The 19,652-nt window shown below is 38.5% G+C and overlaps 2 protein-coding genes across 2 annotated transcripts in view; one reads left to right on the forward strand and one right to left on the reverse strand.

Moving 5' to 3' along the window:
• The window catches only part of LOC103358139 (lutropin-choriogonadotropic hormone receptor-like), a 5,551-nt gene extending 3,612 nt beyond the window's left edge, over positions 1–1,939 (reverse strand). The window contains exons 1-2 of the mRNA XM_008282985.1: positions 1,767–1,939; positions 283–354 (exon numbers count right to left, since the gene is read on the reverse strand). Coding sequence (XP_008281207.1) covers positions 283–354; positions 1,767–1,939 — 245 coding nt within the window. The remainder of the gene's footprint in view (positions 1–282; positions 355–1,766) is intronic.
• A 4,032-nt stretch (positions 1,940–5,971) lies between these two features.
• Positions 5,972–17,131, forward strand: sft2d1 (SFT2 domain containing 1). Its single transcript, XM_008282986.1, has 8 exons — positions 5,972–6,201; positions 7,462–7,548; positions 8,700–8,782; positions 10,691–10,772; positions 11,121–11,156; positions 11,258–11,316; positions 14,093–14,122; positions 16,407–17,131. The coding sequence occupies exons 1-8, from the start codon at positions 6,136–6,138 to the stop codon at positions 16,444–16,446; spliced, it is 483 nt and encodes a 160-aa protein (XP_008281208.1). The 5' UTR covers positions 5,972–6,135; the 3' UTR covers positions 16,447–17,131.
• Positions 17,132–19,652: the final 2,521 nt, after the last annotated feature.

Raw genomic sequence — 19,652 nt, forward strand, 5'->3', positions numbered from 1 at the left:
AGATAGATAGATAGATAGATAGATAGATAGATAGATAGATAGATAGATAGATAGATAGATAGATAGATAGATAGATAGATAGATAGATAGATAGATACGTCAGTCATCCCCTTGGGAACAAAAAAGTACAGACAGACACTATAAAAACATTTAAGAAACGCAGCGAAAGAGCTATGTAGACTTGCTGCCACACAGAGCGGTGCACCAGAAGTTCATATTACTCCAAACCTAACAAGAAACTCTATTGTCAGAGGTTGTCAGTGGAAAAAATGTGATACTTACATCCTCTGGACTCCTTTCAATCCCTCAAAAGAATGGCTTGAAATAGTTTGCAAAGACAATTGATAGAGAAACCTGAAAAAGAATATGGAGAGGACAGTTTAATTATCTCAGAGATAATTAGAGGCATTGTAGGAAATGATCTTAAAGCATTGTGACAAAAATTTAACTCTTTTCATGCCACGGGGTTGAAATATTAAATAGTGAATAATCACTACATTATTTTGAAATGACTGTCATGATTTTCAGGATTACTTTAAGCCTATCAGTTACATTGATGCTCTCTCTACAACTAGAAATACAGCATTTAAGTTGTGATTTCTCACTGTATTTCCTAACTTCTGTGAAACATACAACAACTCTCTACCAGTCAGCAACAGCTTCACTTGTGTTCAGTCAATATGATAAACAAATAAAATACCCAAAAACAAAAGACAATTTATTTGCAATTTGACAAAACACAAAGTTCCTGAAGTGCACGTGTACAGATGTCTGTGGCATTCGATACATGCGTGCTAGCCTTGATGTTCACGAACACTTATCAGGAGAGACTCAAGGTTGTGTGATTTACCAGAGGAGAGGTCAAGTTTCCCCACCTTCAAGGCTTGTGGCAATCTGGTGAGCTCCACGAGAGAGCTCTGAGGCCCAGAAACTATACAGATTGAAAGGATGTACAGTGTACTCGACCGTGTGAGATCAACTTGACATTTTCTTCATAGGTAATTAAGTTGGCCACATGCAGGTTACTCTGTGTTCCAATAATAGGGTGTGATGTGCTTTTGCTAAAAAGCATCAAACAGTGAGGATAAGCATTACTTAGAAGCTGACTTCCTCTTTCTAGAATAGAGATCCATTCATATTTTGTTGTGATTTCAGTGCTATTCTGAATGCAAAACACAAATCATATCCACAACGACTTTCAACCAGACTAATATACAGTTGAGGGTTGTTGTCCTTGTAACAGACCTACATGTACTAACAGAGTAGTCAGTACTATCATTTGACTAGCACCAGTGATGTTACCATGATTTTCTATAAAATGATGATAAAGGTTTTAAAAAGCTCGCATGGTTTGGGTTTTGAGAACGTGATGAAAAAGAAATATGAGGATATTAAATACTGTCATTACTACGGTGAAATTTGTTGCAGTGCCTCCCCAGTATGTTGACAGAGTGAAGTTTGGACAAGATTGTAAAATGCATGACAACCGATTCTTCCACTTGACCAAATAGTAATGATAACATGTAAAATTTACAAAAGCCACTTTAGCAGAATAGCATTTAACCTAAAACTGAGCACATTTCAACATGGTACCAAGCAAGTGGCTTCAAGGGAAGCCTCGCTCCGTGCGTAAATACGCGCGGACCCGTCTTGGCGATGACTCCATCATTTGAGTTAGCTGCTTAAAAAAACATCGTCGCTGTAAATGTTTAATGTCATACACACATCACCCCACAGTCGTTAATCCGGACCTGTGATTAACTTACAGTCTTTCATTCCTTTCATCCCTGTCGCCCATCATCACAGCTGATCTTTCTGTCACATTGTTGCACCTGATTGTGTCGGAGAAGCAGCGGCAGATCCGTGGGCACACGAAAGTCGCACATCCACAGAAGAATAAAACTGACAGGAGCAGGAACACTGACAGCGATGTCCACATTGTCGCTTCTTTCTGTAAATCGTCCGAACACACAGACGCCGGGACATTAAGTGACAGCTGCTCATTTAGATATTTGGCCTCTTCTGCTGTTGCTGCAACAGCTCGTTCTCTGTGCAGAGGGGAACCTCAGCCACCTGATAGTCTGCTTCTTATCAAGTGGCTCGTGTGCCACAAAGAGTTTCAGAGCCATGCGGGAAGCAATTACACAAGGAAACATTTTCTAGCTGATTATGGTATGTCCCTTTACTGTAAGGAAAGTTTAGACGTTGTTATATATTAAATAAACCTTAAAACACAGAGTGTAGAAAGTTTTTTAAGATGTTTTCCAGATTTTTACATTTCCACTGAAAACATCTGCCTGTAAAGACGTTGGATCAATTTGCTTGATATTTCAACTTGCTATTCTGGTTGTGGTTAAAGATGCAGAAAGGTGATACTTTCAAAATTAAGAGTACTACTGGACTTGACTGACTTTAAGGTGAGAGAAGCTGTGGCTAAACTGAGCAACAATGTCCCCTCTATCAGAGACAGATTATCATTAAAGTTGTTGTCTGTCTAATCCTTTTGTGTGCACAGAAAAAGGGATGACTAAGAGATGTTCTTCCTCTAACCTCACCACTCCAGTTAGAGCATATGAACAACTCTCTGACTGCAGTTTAAGGGATAATACAATCACGTTTTTTGTTTTGTTTTTTCTCTCCAAAGTCATTAGTATCCTACTCTACTGTCAATGGTTTTGTTGTGATTGGATGCCATCTTTTATTTCTTGTTGTGTTTGCGGACTCATGTTGTCTGTAATCGGATGCATTTAAGGGTAATGAAAATGAAGATCTCTGCTGCCTTACACATCAAGAGCCAAGTAAACGACTGTGTCCCTCAGGAGGACAGGGTGACCCAAAGTCAAACGCCTCCCATAACTGTGTCTCGCTTGGCGCCGGTTACAATGTTGATAAGGGCAAAGCAATGGTACATGGCCTTGACTCACAAAATGTTTATGCTGAAAGAGTATATTCCATTCTGAAATTAAAAACATGACACTCAGACCTACCAGACTGATGAAAACTTTGGGTAAAACAAGGCTTTTAAGAACAGATATTTAAAATTTCACTTGTTTTGAGATGAATGAGGAATATGTACCAGTAAATAAGTGTGAAGTAGATAAATTAGGTCATTTATTTAAAGAGATAGGTGTTTAAAGTCAAGTATCTTTGTTCATGGCTAGGTAATGCCAAAGTTGTGCAGGGAATTACTCTTTCAACAAACACTTTAAATGCAAGATAAGCTAAAACTACCAAGTGTGTTCAGGACAGACTTTGAGATTTCTTTGAAATGAAAAGTGCTTTATGAATACAATGTATTATTGTTATTAGTGGCACGGGCTGAGCAGGAGGCAAGTAGGGCCTCAGGCGAAGCCTCGCTAGGGTCGTGGGGGGGCTGGAGCAAAAACCAAGCACACTCACATTCACACCTATGGACAATTTAGAATCACCAGTTAACTCAACATGTTTTTGGACCTTGTGGGAGGAAGCCGGAGAACCCAGAGAGATTCCACTAGCTACCCTACTGTACTGGTGGCAACTGTTTCTTAGTTTTTATTTCCTGCAGGACTGATTATTGTTATGTTCTGTTATCTGGCCTCTCCCCAAAAAAATATGTCTCAACTTCAACTCCTTCAAAGGTCAGATGGAGGAGAGCCCACTCTGCACCAAATTTAAAGTCCCTGAACTGGCTACCTGTCTGCTTTAGAATTGATTTTGACATCCTTTTATTGGTTTATAAAGCTCTTAATGGTCTTGGTCCTACTTATTTATCGGATTTGCTTTTATCCTATGAACCCTCTGGAATCCCCAAGTCTTCTGGTAGTGGCTTTTTAATTCTACCCAAAGTCCAACCAAAAGCACAAAGCGAGGCATCCTTTTGTTATGATGGTCCACGTCTGTGGAACAGCGTTTCAGACCTGAGAACAGCAGCCAATGTTGATGTTTTTCATTCTTTTTAGTATTTTTAGTTTTAATTGGTTTTGTGTATTTATAATAATTGTAGTTGTATTGAGTAGTTGGTCCGATCTGTGTGTCTGTCTGCGCGTGTGTGACTGTGAACAGTCTCTAGTGCTGAGGTACAGCAAGTTGATATTTCACAGGTGAGCTACGAATGGCCTCTCCTCAGAATGAGTAGATTTTGGGGCCAATCAATGCAAAAATTGTTCCGCTAGAGGTCAAAGGTCAAATGTTCAACCATGCTGTATACCTTCAAAAGGGGGGAAGGTACATTTATGATATTTGGTGCAGATATGCAACCATGTAGGGGCTTTCTGTTTGTTATGTAACATTTGACTTTGTTTGATAATTCAAAGTCAATGTCAAGGTAAAAAAAAATGATACTGCCATTATATTTTAAATTAGGAGGCCTAGGATCTTTCTGTGTAGAGTTAGCATGTTCTCCCTGTGCCATGCCTGTTCTCCGACTTCTTCCACAGTCCAAAGACAAGCTGAAGTGATTCTAAATTGTCCATATGTGAGTGTGCTTGTTTGTCTCTAAGCGCAGCCCTGTGATAGACTGGTGAACTGTCCAGGGTGTCCCCTGCCTTCACCCTAGGTCGACTGCTATAGGCTCCAGCACCCCCAGTTTTTTAGAACATATAAGTAGACATTCCCTGATCCATCATTAGAGAGCTGAAACTCCCCAGAGACTCTTCAGTAGTTTGAAGAAATGGGCATGGTTAAAGCTCGCTGTGTCTGTTACATTAAGTTATCAGAATCAGAATCCTTTAATGTCATTATACTAAACAAAAAGTACAACAAAATTGGGTTGTTATGGTTGTTTCTTCATAAAAATCTAAACAGTTCTAACCATAACTAAGTAGCTGAATTCAGTCCCTACACCATCAGTACTATAACTTAGCCAACTATAAACAGAAGCAGACCCCCAGATTGTCTTTGTACTGACTCTGCTCAAAAATGGTTTCAATAGCAGAGACTGTCAGTTCTCAATGTAATATAAAGAAGAAACTCCTAAAACTTGGGAAATGTAAACAGAAAAATAAGTTTGCCATTGCCTATGGGACCAGTTGAGTCAACTTAATATCACATCAAGTTAAGTTTATTGAACTTGATTTTGCAGCTTCACTTAATTTAACTCAGTTTATTTTACACTTTTAGAACTCAAAGGGCAACTTTGAACTAATTAATCAACCAAGGTGCAGTAAACTCACATTTTAAGGCAGCACAGGAACTTACATTTCTCAGCTGAATGAATTTCAATTTTTTGTAATTTAATTTATTCTATGTATGTTTTATGACTTGACAGTTTTCTTTCTGTATCATTCCATAATTTTTTTTTTATCATAGTGTTTCCTCATTTCCTAAATATTTAATATAATTTTTTTAGTCCTTTATGTATACATTAATAACACATTATTTATTTGGGTTTGTTGCTATTATTGTTCTGCAAAGCATTTTGTGTAACATTCCATCTCTATGAAAAGTGCTGTACCAGTCTGATCGATTGATTTCCTTGTTATAATATCTCCACTAGGTGGCGACAACGCTACAGAAAAGCATCAGGGGCAGATCAACAGTGGTCACACTCAGACTGTATTTGAAAATAAGAGTCATACAACAATATGTGAAACACATTTAAAGGAATTTTACAGCAACAGTACAAATGATACGTATTTGCTTGTTTAATGTTTTAAAAGGGCAATTTTTAAAAATCTAAAACAGAAGTATACATTTCTTACGTTGTATTAACCAGCTTACACTAATTAAACTGGATATTTAACAGCAATTTACATTAGAAAGTCCGTTACATTATCCATACAGTCCGGAAAAGTTGCGAAATTTCCGACAAAATGTTGCGCACTATTCTGTGTGTGGTTCGTACGCAGATAATTTCGTAACTCAATTATGTCCGACAGCAGTAAATGCAACATTAACAGATCTGAGGAAGTGTTGTTGGAGAAGCTGCCTTCACGGCCTGATCCTCGGTCTGTGATTCAGAGACCGCCCTCGGACAACTGAACGATCAAACCGACTCCAGGTCAGCATTGAGAGAAAACAGGAACCGTCCTTGGAGCCAGGAAGTGAAACTTCCAACTACTGCCATCAGAATTTGTTGACGGTAACCCGTACGGCTGCAAACATAGAAATCCAGACGTATACTTTTACCTTTAGTAGTTAGCTAGCTAGCCTGCAGCGATGGACAAGCTTCGTCGTGTGCTCAGCGGCCGAGACGAGAACGAAGAGTTGGGTCTCACTGCACAGGTAACCGAGCTACTGTGTGACAGCTGCTAATGCTAACCCTCTGTCAGTGTGTGTAGTTTAATAACCTAAACAAAACGGCCCATACCTAGCTGTGTTTCTTCTCTACTACTGTTCAGATACATGCTAACAGTGTTCTTCTTTGGGTTAGCGGTTAGCAGCTGTTACTAAAGATGACATTTGATGCTAGCTGTGGGGCTAATGTTTAGACGTTTGACGGCTAACGTTAGCTAACAGTATTTTCGGCAGTTTGTGTGTGCGTACGTCTTGTAACCAACTTTTAACGACAGCTGTCACTTGTTAACGTTTAACACTACTAAAATGTGTTTATTCATGCTTTTTACACGCCTTCACGATAAGAAGGACATAAGGTAAGCTGCTGATTCAGCGTCAGTATATTGGTGTTTGCATGTTGTATGATGTTAAAGTTTCACTCTGGCCCTGACAGAGACAGTCTCCTTTGCTTGCTGTTCTACATGTCTTTGTCGACAATTTAGTTTTATTGCTTTATTATTCTCAGTTCAGTTTTCTGAGTTATGTGTTGTGTGCTTTAAACATACAGTTTGGGAAATAATTGCCAAGACCACCTGTTGTTTTCTGCGCAAAGTCTACAAAACAGCTTCAACTTTGATCATTTAGTTGAAAGTTTAGCATCGTGTGTAAATAATTGTAGCATCTTCTGACAGACATGAATAAGTCCTGTAGTAATTCAACACATGCAAGAAATTGTTTTGCATTAAAACAAAAACAAACATGTATTGAATCTGTGAAAATTTAATAAAAATGAACACTAGAGACCAAAAACATTTTTGAGCCACCAGTGTATTTTGCTGTCTGTGGACCTTACATATATAGCTTATGCACAAAATAAATCAAAATATATTATCCCTCAAAATTGAAAAAAACTAAAAGAAGTGAACTACGAGATGACAAGTCGACAGCCATCTTGGTGCTGAACGAAGAGCGATGCAGTTGGAGAGCCATTGCTAACCAACATTGAATCAGCAAAACAGCTGTTCATGAGAAAACGCGGTATGCGTCCACCAAGAACCGCAAAGGAAGAGGCAGAAAACTGTGGTCACAGCGTTCTAATAATTATTTCCAAAGTATGCCAGTGCTGTCTGTGTCTGTGTATGAAGATAAAACTACGATGTTATCTGTTTGGCTCTCAGTAGCATGGTTAAATCATCAGTAGGAGGCCCGTGGGTCTCTGTGCAGGCCATTAAAGTTTGTCTTGTGACATCCTGCTTTTGTTCTTATCAGGTCCTTGATGCCAGCACTCTCAGCTACAGCACCAGGGTGAAATGGTTCGTCATATGCTTTGCTTCAGGCATCCTGTGCTCAATACTTGTGAGTGCCTCTTTGCGTGCCTGAATTGAACAGGCAGTTTTTATGTTCTGTCTTGATTTTATGTGGACAAAGGGAACACTATTAATGCTGCTAGCAGTGATAGTTTTTGTTTTGCTCTGTGTTTGGTTTGCATTTATTCTAATTTAAGTGGTCAACACAGCTCAACCCCATTACCATCAAAACAAATTCCTCTTCTCTCACACTTGCAGATTAAAGTGATTGAATCCTGTTTCTTATACTTAATTAACACACAACAGTTGCTTGATGTCACTCCAAGTTTCAGTTTGTAGTCTTACATTTAAGATGAGAGGATGTCTTGTCACAGGTGCACACCCTTTTTTTTTTTTTAACCACACTTCAAAGCCACTGTGATAATTCACACCCACCCCAGAACACAACTTCTGTTTGTAGGCCTGGGTGATGAAATTCACAGTCTTTACACATCTTCTAGATAAAACATAATCCCTTGATCTCTGAATATGTTAATGTATTTTTAATTCATACATTTGCCTTCTTTTTGGATGCCCTGCAGTGCCCACCGTTACCGAGTGCGCCACAACAAACCTCCACACGCATTTACGAAACTACGCAATCTCTGGTAGCAGAAAAATAATGTCACAGAAAATTCCTTTTATGTAATGTGATATGCAGTTATTAGCTGCACATTCTCGTGAATGTCCTTGCGAACCTGTACATTTAAGTAAACTGTTTGCTCCATTTTGTTAAACGCTGTATTCAGAACTTTTAATATGTTATAAATAAAGCTTAATTTTTTATTTAAGTATTATTAGGGAAAATATGAGCTAAGTGTTTTCTAATTTCATATTTTCTACAGTGAAATACAAACTCAAACAGTGTGGCACCAGGCAGAAAGTGATCCAAATACTGAAGCTATGTAGTCGACAAAGCCTTATGGAATTTTAGCACTAGGGGGAGCCAAGTGTGTTTCAATAAAACCATAAAACAGCCCGCTGAATCCCTTGTCGTTTCTCAGAGAAAAATAGCAAAAAATCTAAGCCTTCAATCCATATCAATTCCAGGATTCATTCAGCTGCTTGGTATGACTATTTCCTTGTGTCTTTTCCCCTTAATTGAAGTAATGGGGACATTATTCTGTGTATTTGACCAAGATTATTTTGCTGTTTTGTCAGGGCACAGCACTGCTGTTCCTTCCAAATGGCATCAAGCTTTTTGCTGTCTTCTACACACTAGGAAATATCGCAGCCCTTTCCAGGTAAGACTTTTAAGTCCACGTCACTTAAACAGGTACTGGTTTGGAAGGTGTTGATACCAAATTGTTCTTATCAACATGACGCACTGCCAGAACAACAGCACATGGTGAGCAGTATGCTCATCCACACAGAAATCCCTTTGCCGTGGTACACTACATATTTCTCCAGGGTTTGCTCCCAGACTGCTTTTGAAATAGATTAGGTTTTCCATAAGAGCATATCAAGAAAATGAGGTCTCTCCTGTATAAGAGTATACAAAACAAATTTCTTGACAGTGACTGGTTACATACCTACAAGTCAATCTATCTTAATGTAATGCTTAAGTAAGATTAGACTTGAATCTTCACAACATATCAATTAGCCTGCAGGATTTTACAACATTATGGATTATTTATGATGGATAATCCAAGGTCTAAATCTAATAATGATGTCTTTGACTTCTTTGATGGACGGTGAACCACTGATGAGGGGTTTGCTTTCAGACAAAGCAGTCTCTATTTTCAGGTATCATATGTCTAGAAGGTTTAGATGCGTCAAGGAACTGGGTCACCTTCTACAGAGCCCAGGTTAACGATCAGTGCAAGAGAGTATCGTATTTTAAGGGGCTTAAACTACTTTAGATCTGTATGAAATGACAATAAGATGTACATGGAAACCATTGGTTTCATAATTTCAGCCACAGTTGTTGAAGGTTAAAAAAGGTTAAAAATAGGCTCCAGTGTGTCATGTCGCACCGCTATACTGTATGGTGACAAAAAAAACATGTTGTTTTTCAAGTCTTTTCAGTTGGATGACTTTGATACATAGTTGTACCACCATAGACTGGTTTCTTAGTTTTTGTTTTTGTTTTTTAACCACAAACTAAAATCTTAAAGATAAACTGCCAGTCAAAATACCTGCAACGTAATGTAATGTATGTTCCACAGGAAGTCTGTTTAAATTACAGCATCAGATTTTTTTAAACAAATATATTTCTTTAATTTTCACATGAAAACATTGGCCAATACCACAGTATCAGATTTATGTTCAGTTATATGCTTTGTAGATGACAGATCTTTATTTTTCCTCAATCAGCAGAAGCAGCATGTGCGTGGATGTCATTTCTGTCTCTGTCACACTGAGCAATTGAAAAAAAGAAAAAAGCATCCATCTCTTTTAGCAGACCAGTAGAAAGAGCCTGCGTCACGCACACACTACTCTCATGTCTCATCTAACAGATGTGACGCTTCACAGATTCCCTCTACCCACTCAGCTCTGCTCAGCCCAGAGCTGCGTGCTTCGTCACTGGGGAAAGCCTTTGTCTTGTTAAATTTACTGACGTAGCACTCGTATCATGTAGGAGGTTCTAAATGTGTCATCATGGTGTTGGGCATGAAATATTTAACCCCTAATAATGGCAACATGTAGTGTAAATTTGATTATGTTGACCCCACAATTATGGTGTTACGTATATGTGTGTGTCTGTGTGTAATCATATGAAGACTGTTCTAAAATTCTCCTGACCTGGACCATAAAGTTTATTTTTTGATGTAAAAATTCTGACAGAATTGTATTTTTGACCTAAAATACTGAATACATATAGAGGTCTAACAAGTCTTACAAAGTTGACTAATGTGATGATATTTGTGTTGTTAATTAGACAACAATCCTTAGAATTAGCAATAGGCAGCATGCTGAACAGACCAAAAAAAAGAGTTGCACCTACAGAAACTGAAAAATAATCCCTTATATTCATATAGTCTTGATTTCACTGTTTAATAGATGATAACTGGAATGAACAAAAATTTACTTACCTGCTACAAAGACAAAACATGACAATGCAAATTTCCTGGATTAACATATAAACACAGATCTTTAACTGAAGTGTGTTACAACTTAACTTGTGTTTTTGTTTTTTTTTCCTTATAAAGCACCTGCTTCCTAATGGGACCACTAAAACAGCTGAAGCGCATGTTTGAACCAACAAGGCTGATAGCCACCATTGTTATGCTGGTAAATATGTGTTCTGCTATTAATTTGAGCCCCATGCTTGACTGGATAATTGAGGGGTTTTTTTTCCATGTTTTCTTACAGTAGTTGTTGGAGGTTAATGATTTTGGATTAGAAGGCCAAAGAGCAGTTCTTCTTACCTTGTAGCCTTAAAGAAATGATAATAAAGTAACTTAGACTGACCACACATTCCATCTTGACAATGTTCATGTGTTTTGTTGATAGATTTAGTGACTTAGTTGGTTAGAAACTTACATTTCCTGTCAAATACTGAAAGAAGTTAATACACTGATAGCAAATGTCATTCTGCAAGCATGCAGGAAGTAACGGTTCCTTTTCTTCTGCCACCAGCTCTGCCTTGTCTTAACACTGTGCGCAGTGTTTTGGGTAAGTATGATGCTAACCGATTCGAAAGCAATTCAAGCCTTTATTGTCTTAGAGCATTGTTTTTAACTGTTACAATAACTGCTGTATGCTTCTTTTTACAGTGGCATAAAAAGTTATTGGCTCTCATCTTCTGTATTCTGCAGTTTTTGGCAATGACATGGTAAGTGAGGCCTGCCACTCTAAGCTATTTCTCAGCTCTAGCACAGTTGGCAATTAACTCATCCTTCACACCTACTCAGACGAAGCCATCTTTCCACAAAAGAGAACTTTGCTCCAGCTGATTTATGTTGCTTGTAAGTTGAGTTAATTGCGCCGCTGATGATCTGAGCTTAGTTTACTCGTGTAGGCACATGCTTGGCTGAAACTACAAAAGATTGCACGATCTATGTCATGTTGCATTTTGAACAGCACTGTACCTTATTTAGTAAAATAGTTTTAAACCACTTTATGTTTACAACTTTTTCTTTTTTTAAAAAAGAAATCAGATTAAAAACAGAAAATGGCATACGGTGGAAGTGCCACATAATGATAAGATGCTGGAATAACGATTCAATAGGTTTGCCCTAGTTTGCGGGGGCAGACAGTTACATCTGTTTAAAATACAGGTCAAGTCAGTTGTGTTGAAGTAGGATTTCAGGCAGGTTGCCAGTTGTCATGGTAGGTCAGTATATTTTTGGCCTCTAAAAGAAGAGGTAGTGCCAGAATCGGTGTGGAGCTTGCTAAAACCCGCATGTGTAGTTTTGGCAAGTGGAGACAGACAGGTATTTATACCTGCATTGCTTACACACGAGATGACGTCACTGCCAGGTACCTCTGGGGGAAACGGTCCAATGACGGTACACGATGCCCTTATGGCCTTACTTAGTTTGGTAGGTTTTTTTTTAGAAGTATGTCAAGTAAAGACCTTCACTTATTGTACAGAAATGTATGAAGCATCTTTGTCCTGAAATAATTTTTGTATCTGTTGTTTTTGTTTGTGCCTAGTTTGAAAGCTTTCATCAGCTCTGTTCAGTTGAAACAAAAACACAGTTTTTCCCTAATAACTGTACTTCTTTAAGGTGCAACCTTTTGAGTTTAGTGATTTAGAGAAAATTGTCAGCATTTTGCAAATTAATTAATTGCTTTAGTTGGAGAGGTAGGGATTTGAAGCTTTTTTGGTCTTATAAGAATGTAAGTGGAGTAGCTTGAGCATCACCTCTTTCTCTGGGAATTTCTAATCAGTATTTATTTATTTTCTTGTAACTGGTAATACAAATAACTGTTAGCTGTAGCCCTAGTGTTCATAATGGTTTCAAATTGAGTCTTAGATCTGGCTTTCTGACTGCTGCAGATAACAAGGCAGCTAGCTAACTGAGAGAAGCACAAATGTAATGTTGAGGCTGAGCCCCTCACGCTTGGACAGCTACAAGGTCACTGGGGTTAAGCTTCACCACAGCACTGAATAATAAGACCTGTGAGTAATGTGTATTGGCATGTCAGCACTTCATTAATTTGAACATATTTGCACAGCACTAACAAAAGAGTTTCAGTCCGTGACTGTATGTGGAAACTTAAACCCCACAGCAACCCAGGAGGAAGGGAACAGACAGTTTCAGTGCACCACTGAGCAGCACTGTGTCAGCCTTGTAACTGCACTGCTTCTTTTGCACCTACATATAGTACATTCATTTCCGCTCTGCCTGCGTTCTCAAAGGCATCCCCATGGCAACCACAAGTCACACATCCCAAGCTCATTCTTAACAGACTGGGGGCATAGTGCAATCCCACGCAAGTGCTCAGACGTCTGCGCGGAGGTAGTTCTGTAAAACGACGTCGCCACTGACCCACACGGAGGTGGGCAAAGTCCGGTCCTCAGGGGGAATTCTGAAAAGTGACCACATCACATTGAACCATTACTGACTAACAGGAATGAACTGGACAGACGGAAGGAATTTTAACGACAAAACAGCATTGATAGCTGTTTCTTACCCTACTTGATTAGATATTCAGATTATTCTCTTGAAAAATTGCTACAATATTTCTAACAAGTGTTAAAGCTTTGCTTAACAAGATAAATGAGGATTTCTTGCCGTTGTGTTTCGGCTTTGGCTCCAGTTAATCATTCAACTGCTGTACCAGATTCCTCACATATTTAAAATGTATTTGGTTGTCTCATGGGGGATTCGTCAAGCTGAAGTTTAGCTGTAATCATTTCCAGAACAGGGTATCATGTTTTTGTCGCACTCGGTATTTGGTCTACCAATCTGTCCAGACTCATTAGTGCAAAGCTTACAGTGTATCCAATTCATTCACAATCATGTTTTCTTAATCCCCGCCGAGCAACATCAAAGACCCGTCAGTCCAGTGACTCTTATTTGATGGAGTATTTAAAGCTATTTTCAATTTTGGTGTGTTTTTTATCAAATAGCCATTATTATGCTTTGGTTAAGCCCTAAATCTTTCGTAGGTCTGTGTTTTCCGTGGTGGTTTATGTGCTTTTAATCTTTAATCTCTTAAAAATCAACATATTTACAATCCTATGATGTGGAGACAAGCATTATCAAAACAAACCTAAACTTTCAAGTAAAGATCCTGGGATTTGAAGTGAGAGCCAGCCAGATAAGTCGTGTTAAAGTACAGGAAAATGTGTGGACAGTACTGTCTTTAAAAATGGCAAGTTGGTTGTTTGTAGTTTACTGAGGTGGCCCAAACTATGAAAATTAAATTTCAACTTTAACCCCATTTAAGAGGACCTAACAGAGATATCACATTCATTACATAGCTATTCAATACAATGGTTTCCATAACATTAAACACATGTTAAAGTAAATGTATTATAAATGCATCTTTTGAGCAGGAAATGAACATGTTGCCTCATTTTGACAATTAGTGTCTTCTTCAGTCTTTAACATAGTCAGTAATTGTCCCTCATCCTTTCTTTGTGTTTTTCTCCTCAGGTATAGCATCTCTTACATTCCATTTGCCAGGTAAGAAAACAGGATTTTACCATTTATGTTATGTCTGATGTAACCTCATGGTGATCTGCCTGTGTCCTCCATGTTATACTCAGCAGAATGTGTTGCTTACTGACTGTGATCTTTCACTTGAGTCATTTTCGTGAAACGAGACACGATCAAAAAAGACCTTCAAAACATTTTTAGCTTCCTTTTTGTATCTCAGCAGTGTCTCATCTACAAATGACACTGTACCGTACAAAACAAACTGGCGAGAATACGATGAAAACATGTTTTTATTTGCCTCTTGCCACTGCTTGCCTCCACCATATGGCTGTAATCCCCCACTATGACTATTGTAGGCTCTTCGTGTCAAACAAATGGCAGCTTGTTGTTTCACACTCTGCTGTGCTTTAGCCCTGTGACATCATCGCTTAGTCCATAATATCAAAATGAAATGATTGCTTGTGAAATAATGCTCTTTTAGCCAGATTTACTAAAACATTTCTTCTCCAATTTAGCTTTTACACTGCATGTAATGAGCTTATGTTAAGCTCTGTAGGGTTAAAGCACAATGCAAATTTTTAATTAAATCTGGACAAGCTGTCTCAAGTTGCATAAATAATGAAAATAAAAACTTTATAGCAGCATAACAGTCTTTCTCACAGGCTACTTGCTGTGTCTTTTATGTTGATCATACACAGCATAAAGACATAAATGTTACAGTTTTCAAGCTGTTTGTTTTGAATGATCTCACCACAGTATGCAGTCCTAAAGATAATACTCCGGTACGCTCAAGTGTTCACTTCACAAATTGTCCCACCTCAGGGCTTTCCTTGAGTCAAGCATGAAGTGTGATGTTGTTTTGTCAGTCCAGCTGTAAGTGGGGTTAGATCTTATTTGGCGAGAAGTCCAGAGACCCCGTGCAGCCCCCCCACTAAGTGTCTTGTGTGTTTGGGCGACCCTATAATCCATCCTGACAGCTGAGAGACGTCCACCCCGAGCTCCCCCTCCCCCAGCCCAAATGCTAACAACAATACAAAGCTGAGACAAAGACCTTTGAACGTGTCACCCTCCCAAAAACCAAATTCCTGTGGAGAAAAGCACATCTGACAGCTAATTTTTGACTATCGGTTATTTACTCGTTACTCCATTGTTATTGTATTTCTTAAATGATTTGTCACCACATTGCTATCCTGTCTCTTTAAGCCTCTTACTTTAATCCAGTTTTCATTTAATTTAGATTTGACCACTTGGCACTTTATTGTTTACAATGTTGTTCCAAAGCTGGTGTATATTTTTAATCTCAGGCCTGTGTACCTTTTTAGGTGACACATTAAAAAGCATTAGACTGTCGTCCTTCCCATCTGTGTCCGTGATCTAAAATAAGTTTGATACCTGACTAGTCACAACACCACATGGCAAATGGACTTGATCCTTTAATGTATTTTACCTAGTTGCCTATTTATAACCTCTCACGCCAGCAAATTAAGGTACTAAAACCTGCTGCATGTGCACTTCCCACAGCGCTTTAGGGCTACTGTTGCTCTGATGTTTAATCAGAAATAGGGGAAAGCCTCTGAGACTGCTCATTTATTCACGCAGTTTTCAGGGAAGCAAAAATAGCATCAAACCTCAATGAATATAAATTTAAAAAAAAAAAAAAAACAGACCTCAGGCTGCACAAGAGGAAGAATATGAGGATTCTGGTGTTGTTTTTTTTCATTTTGTTTATACACCGGGGAGACAAGCCAGAGCATTTGAAGGAGCGAGTCTCCTGCCTGTCCACCGACCTCCCCTCCTCCCCCTCAGACTGCTTATGATCCCCCCTTCTCCTTTTAACCTTGACGGGTTTTTACACCTCCTCCATCGAATTTTGACTGTGGCTGCTGGCGAAGTCTGCATAGCAACGTACCGACGGCAAGAGCAAACTGTGTGAAGGGAAATAGAGTAGGCAGCCATCTGCGGTTTCCATGGCGACCGCTCCTCTTGCATCATCCTTCAACACAACGTACCTGGAGAAAGGGAGCCCCCGTCACCCTGAACATGTGGTGCTTCCCCGCCAAAACACACTCACTTATTCATGACGAGCCCCACCCAAATCATCGCAACAAAGGACGGAAGTGCTCTTTTTGTCGCTTTTAATTTCATACGCATGGTGGGATTTTGTCTCCAGTGTATTTATTTAATCCTGGACCATTTTAGAACTGCACTCAAGCAACATTTCATTATTTCTTCTTCTTCAATCTCTCTTTTTTTTTCTTTTGTTGTTTATATTGCTGCCATTTACTGAGATTTTTATTTTTTTCTTCAACAGGGACGCTGTGATGAAATGCTTCACGACCTGTCTGAGTTAGGACTCAGGAGTCCAGAATTTTCTAAGAAGACTGGTCCTAATATGCAAACTGCGAGCACAGTGACTTTGTAAAATATACATTTATATTGTTTATACACTATATTTCCACTTTTTACTATGGCTGTTTGATATCTAAAAATGTTTGCCTTTTAAATCTAGATAAAGGGCGGTAACTATAATCTGAATATAACACTTCTCATTCATTTTCTTTTGTTAGAGTAATGGGTGCCTTTAATACTTAATATATTTAAAGATTTTCTTATATTTACTGCAGATTTTATACTGTTTAAGTGCAGGGAAATGATTTTGACTTTTCTAAAGAAAGTTATTTACAACAAAAATGCCTTAACATAATTGTATATATGAAGAGAACTCCTGATATATAGACCAAACACACTCTTTTGCAACTTAAGCAGCATATGATTTCATTTTTCTCTAGATTTTTATCAAAGGTTTTCTGGCTTCTTACACGCAAACATTAGTAAAAGATTGTCTCTCTGCTTTGTGTCTGTGTATGAGGCACTAATATATAAATAGGCTCTCAGATGCTATTCCATCTTCAAATGTGATCGTTTTCCCTTTGGCAGTTGACTCACTGCTTCGCTGATGATGCACTGGGATGTATGCTACCCACAGCTCTTTGAGGTGTTTTCAGCTAAAGACATTAAAAGGAAAAAAAAGCAGCAGCTCCTGTCTGGTCTGTCTGTCTTCAGTTTGCATTTGAACACACCTGCCTCCCCCTCCGCTCATCAGATTACATTAAAAAATGCTTCTCTTTTTAAAATTAGATTTACTGCCAGATGTAGCAATGACCCATTTAATTACGCTTTTCTGAGCATTGTGATTCTAACGTGACCTAATAACCCAGTATAGCTTGCATCGTTTTCCCTATATCGCTTCAGCATGATGCCGTAGCCTTTGAGGATGTGGTTGTCATGACAACCTCCTCCAGAAGATTCATAACCTCTGCCTACCCCCATCTGTGGTGCAGATGTTCACATTATCGTGACGAGAAGGTGTGTTTCATTTTACAGAAATTCTCCCTTGGACCAACAGTCAGTCTTTAATATCTCATCGTATTTTGATTTACACTGGAAAAAAATAAAATACAAATATATACAATGTGGGGTTTGTGCATTAGCTATACAATTTGCTTAAGGCCATGCCTCAAGGTTTTGCTTGTGCTTAATGTGATTTAAATAACTGCATTTCTTCTCTTGTTATGCGGCGCCCACCAACTTATTAGATGCTTGTATAATGTGCTGGTGGATTAGCATGGACAAAATCTCTCTTCAGGACTACTTGTTCAGCTAACTTCACACAGGCCCTGTAAATCCCTCTCCGAGTAATCTCAGGGCTAAAATAATTCTTTTCAATGACAGGAATGCGATTGTTTTTGTTATTCACTTTCTTTGCCCGCCATTTTTGGATTACGCTAAAGTTTGAAGATGAAGGGGAAGCACCCTGACCTCAGCAATCTGTTGGTGTCCCAACTGCTTCCTCTTCATTACTTCTAATCCGTTGTTATGTCAGAGAAGAGAGGGATCCCACGCCACAACAACCTCTGGAATTAAACAAGTCTTTGCATCCTCTTCAGCTTAATGATCCAGATCATCTTGCAAAAATGGATAACTTGGCCTGTGTTGTCAGGGGTAATTTCACGCCATTTATTGATTCCAAGAGTAAACGAGTCAGGGGACTGTTTGGCCAAAATTGATTTTTGATTTGTTAACATGAAAATGGAAAAAAAAAAAAAACAAAACCTTAAAAAAAAAAGACTAATTAAATGATCTAAATAACTCAAAAAAAAAAAAACAAAACCTTAAAAAAAAAAGACTAATTAAATGATCTAAATAACTCAAAAGGCAAAATGTTTCACAAACGGTTCAATTTGCAGACAATATCGAATAGACTTAAAAACTACAGGTTTGAAAAGATGTATTGATTTCCTCTTGTACTAGTGGAAAAATCGCATCAAGTTAATTGTGGATCTGTCTGGCTGAAAGTGCAGATAACAGCAGAAACAAAGAAAAATCAATATTGCAGACTATTTGTGTATTCACCCAGATATCTTTCATAGGCTACACCGCTGGAAGAACAAAACTACCCACCTATACATGTCAGATAATTGACATTTGAGACTATATTGACTGACAGGATAAAATCTGTCGTTGTGCTACTGACGTATTTTAGTTTAGCTCAAGGACAGACGGGGTTATAGAAGGTGTCTGCAGGACTAAACAGAATTTATGACCATGAGTGTCGACTACAGGGAGGCACAGTTAGGTGTATGAGACTGCTTTAACTGAAGAACGTGAGTTACAGATGGAAAAAATAGTCCAGACATGTTTATAGGCTGTGGGAACAAGTATTTCACAGCATATAAAAACAGCATATTGAGTTTTAATGATCCTATTCAATGATAAATTAGAAAGGAACATATGAAGAGTTCATTTACAAAAACAGCTAACGCCATCTTCACAAACCTTCAAAAACCCACTCTTCCATCGTCTACCTGAGACAATGTCAATTAAACTTAAGTTGTCTTTTTTTGTCATGTCATTTCTACTGAGTCAAATCCACTCAGCTTCAGTTTGACTGATATTATCTCAAGCAAACAACAAAAAATAAGTTTTCTCAAAATCTACAAAAATTGATCTGTTTTTGCAAATTTGCAAATTTACCACATGTCTAAATTTTGATTTACCTGTTTGAAAAGGTGTACTGTAGGCTGAGATTAGGACTGTTTTAAGATGTTTACTTTTATGGACTTTATGTCCAATATTTGGTTTGCTTTTAAAGTGACAGCTTCTTTTAAATTAAAAAGTGTAAATCACATTTAAAAGAAACAGGTAACCTTGGCCACATGGGTTGAATTATATGTCCTACAGAAGATGATTCATATTTTTGAGGCTGATTATCTATTGAATAGTTGTTGATTTTTAAAAGTGGGAGAACAGCAGAGCGGCGCTGTGAGAGGAGGTGAGAGGAACATGAGGTGGATGTGGATCATCGCTTAAGGAAGTTCTTGGAAATTATGAAATGACATCACCAATTTTTTCATGGCTTTGTTTGGTGCGTGTCCTGGCCACGCCTTCCTGCCAGCCCGATCATAAAGCAGCCAGGCTGTGTGTCTGCGCACCAGTTGAACTCGGTGCGGACAACAGGTGCACCACATCCCCTCCTCTCTCCACGTCGCCTGCTTGG

Source organism: Stegastes partitus, unplaced genomic scaffold (genome assembly GCF_000690725.1).
Source record: "Stegastes partitus isolate 25-593 unplaced genomic scaffold, Stegastes_partitus-1.0.2 Scaffold292, whole genome shotgun sequence".
NCBI lineage: Eukaryota > Metazoa > Chordata > Actinopteri > Pomacentridae > Stegastes > Stegastes partitus.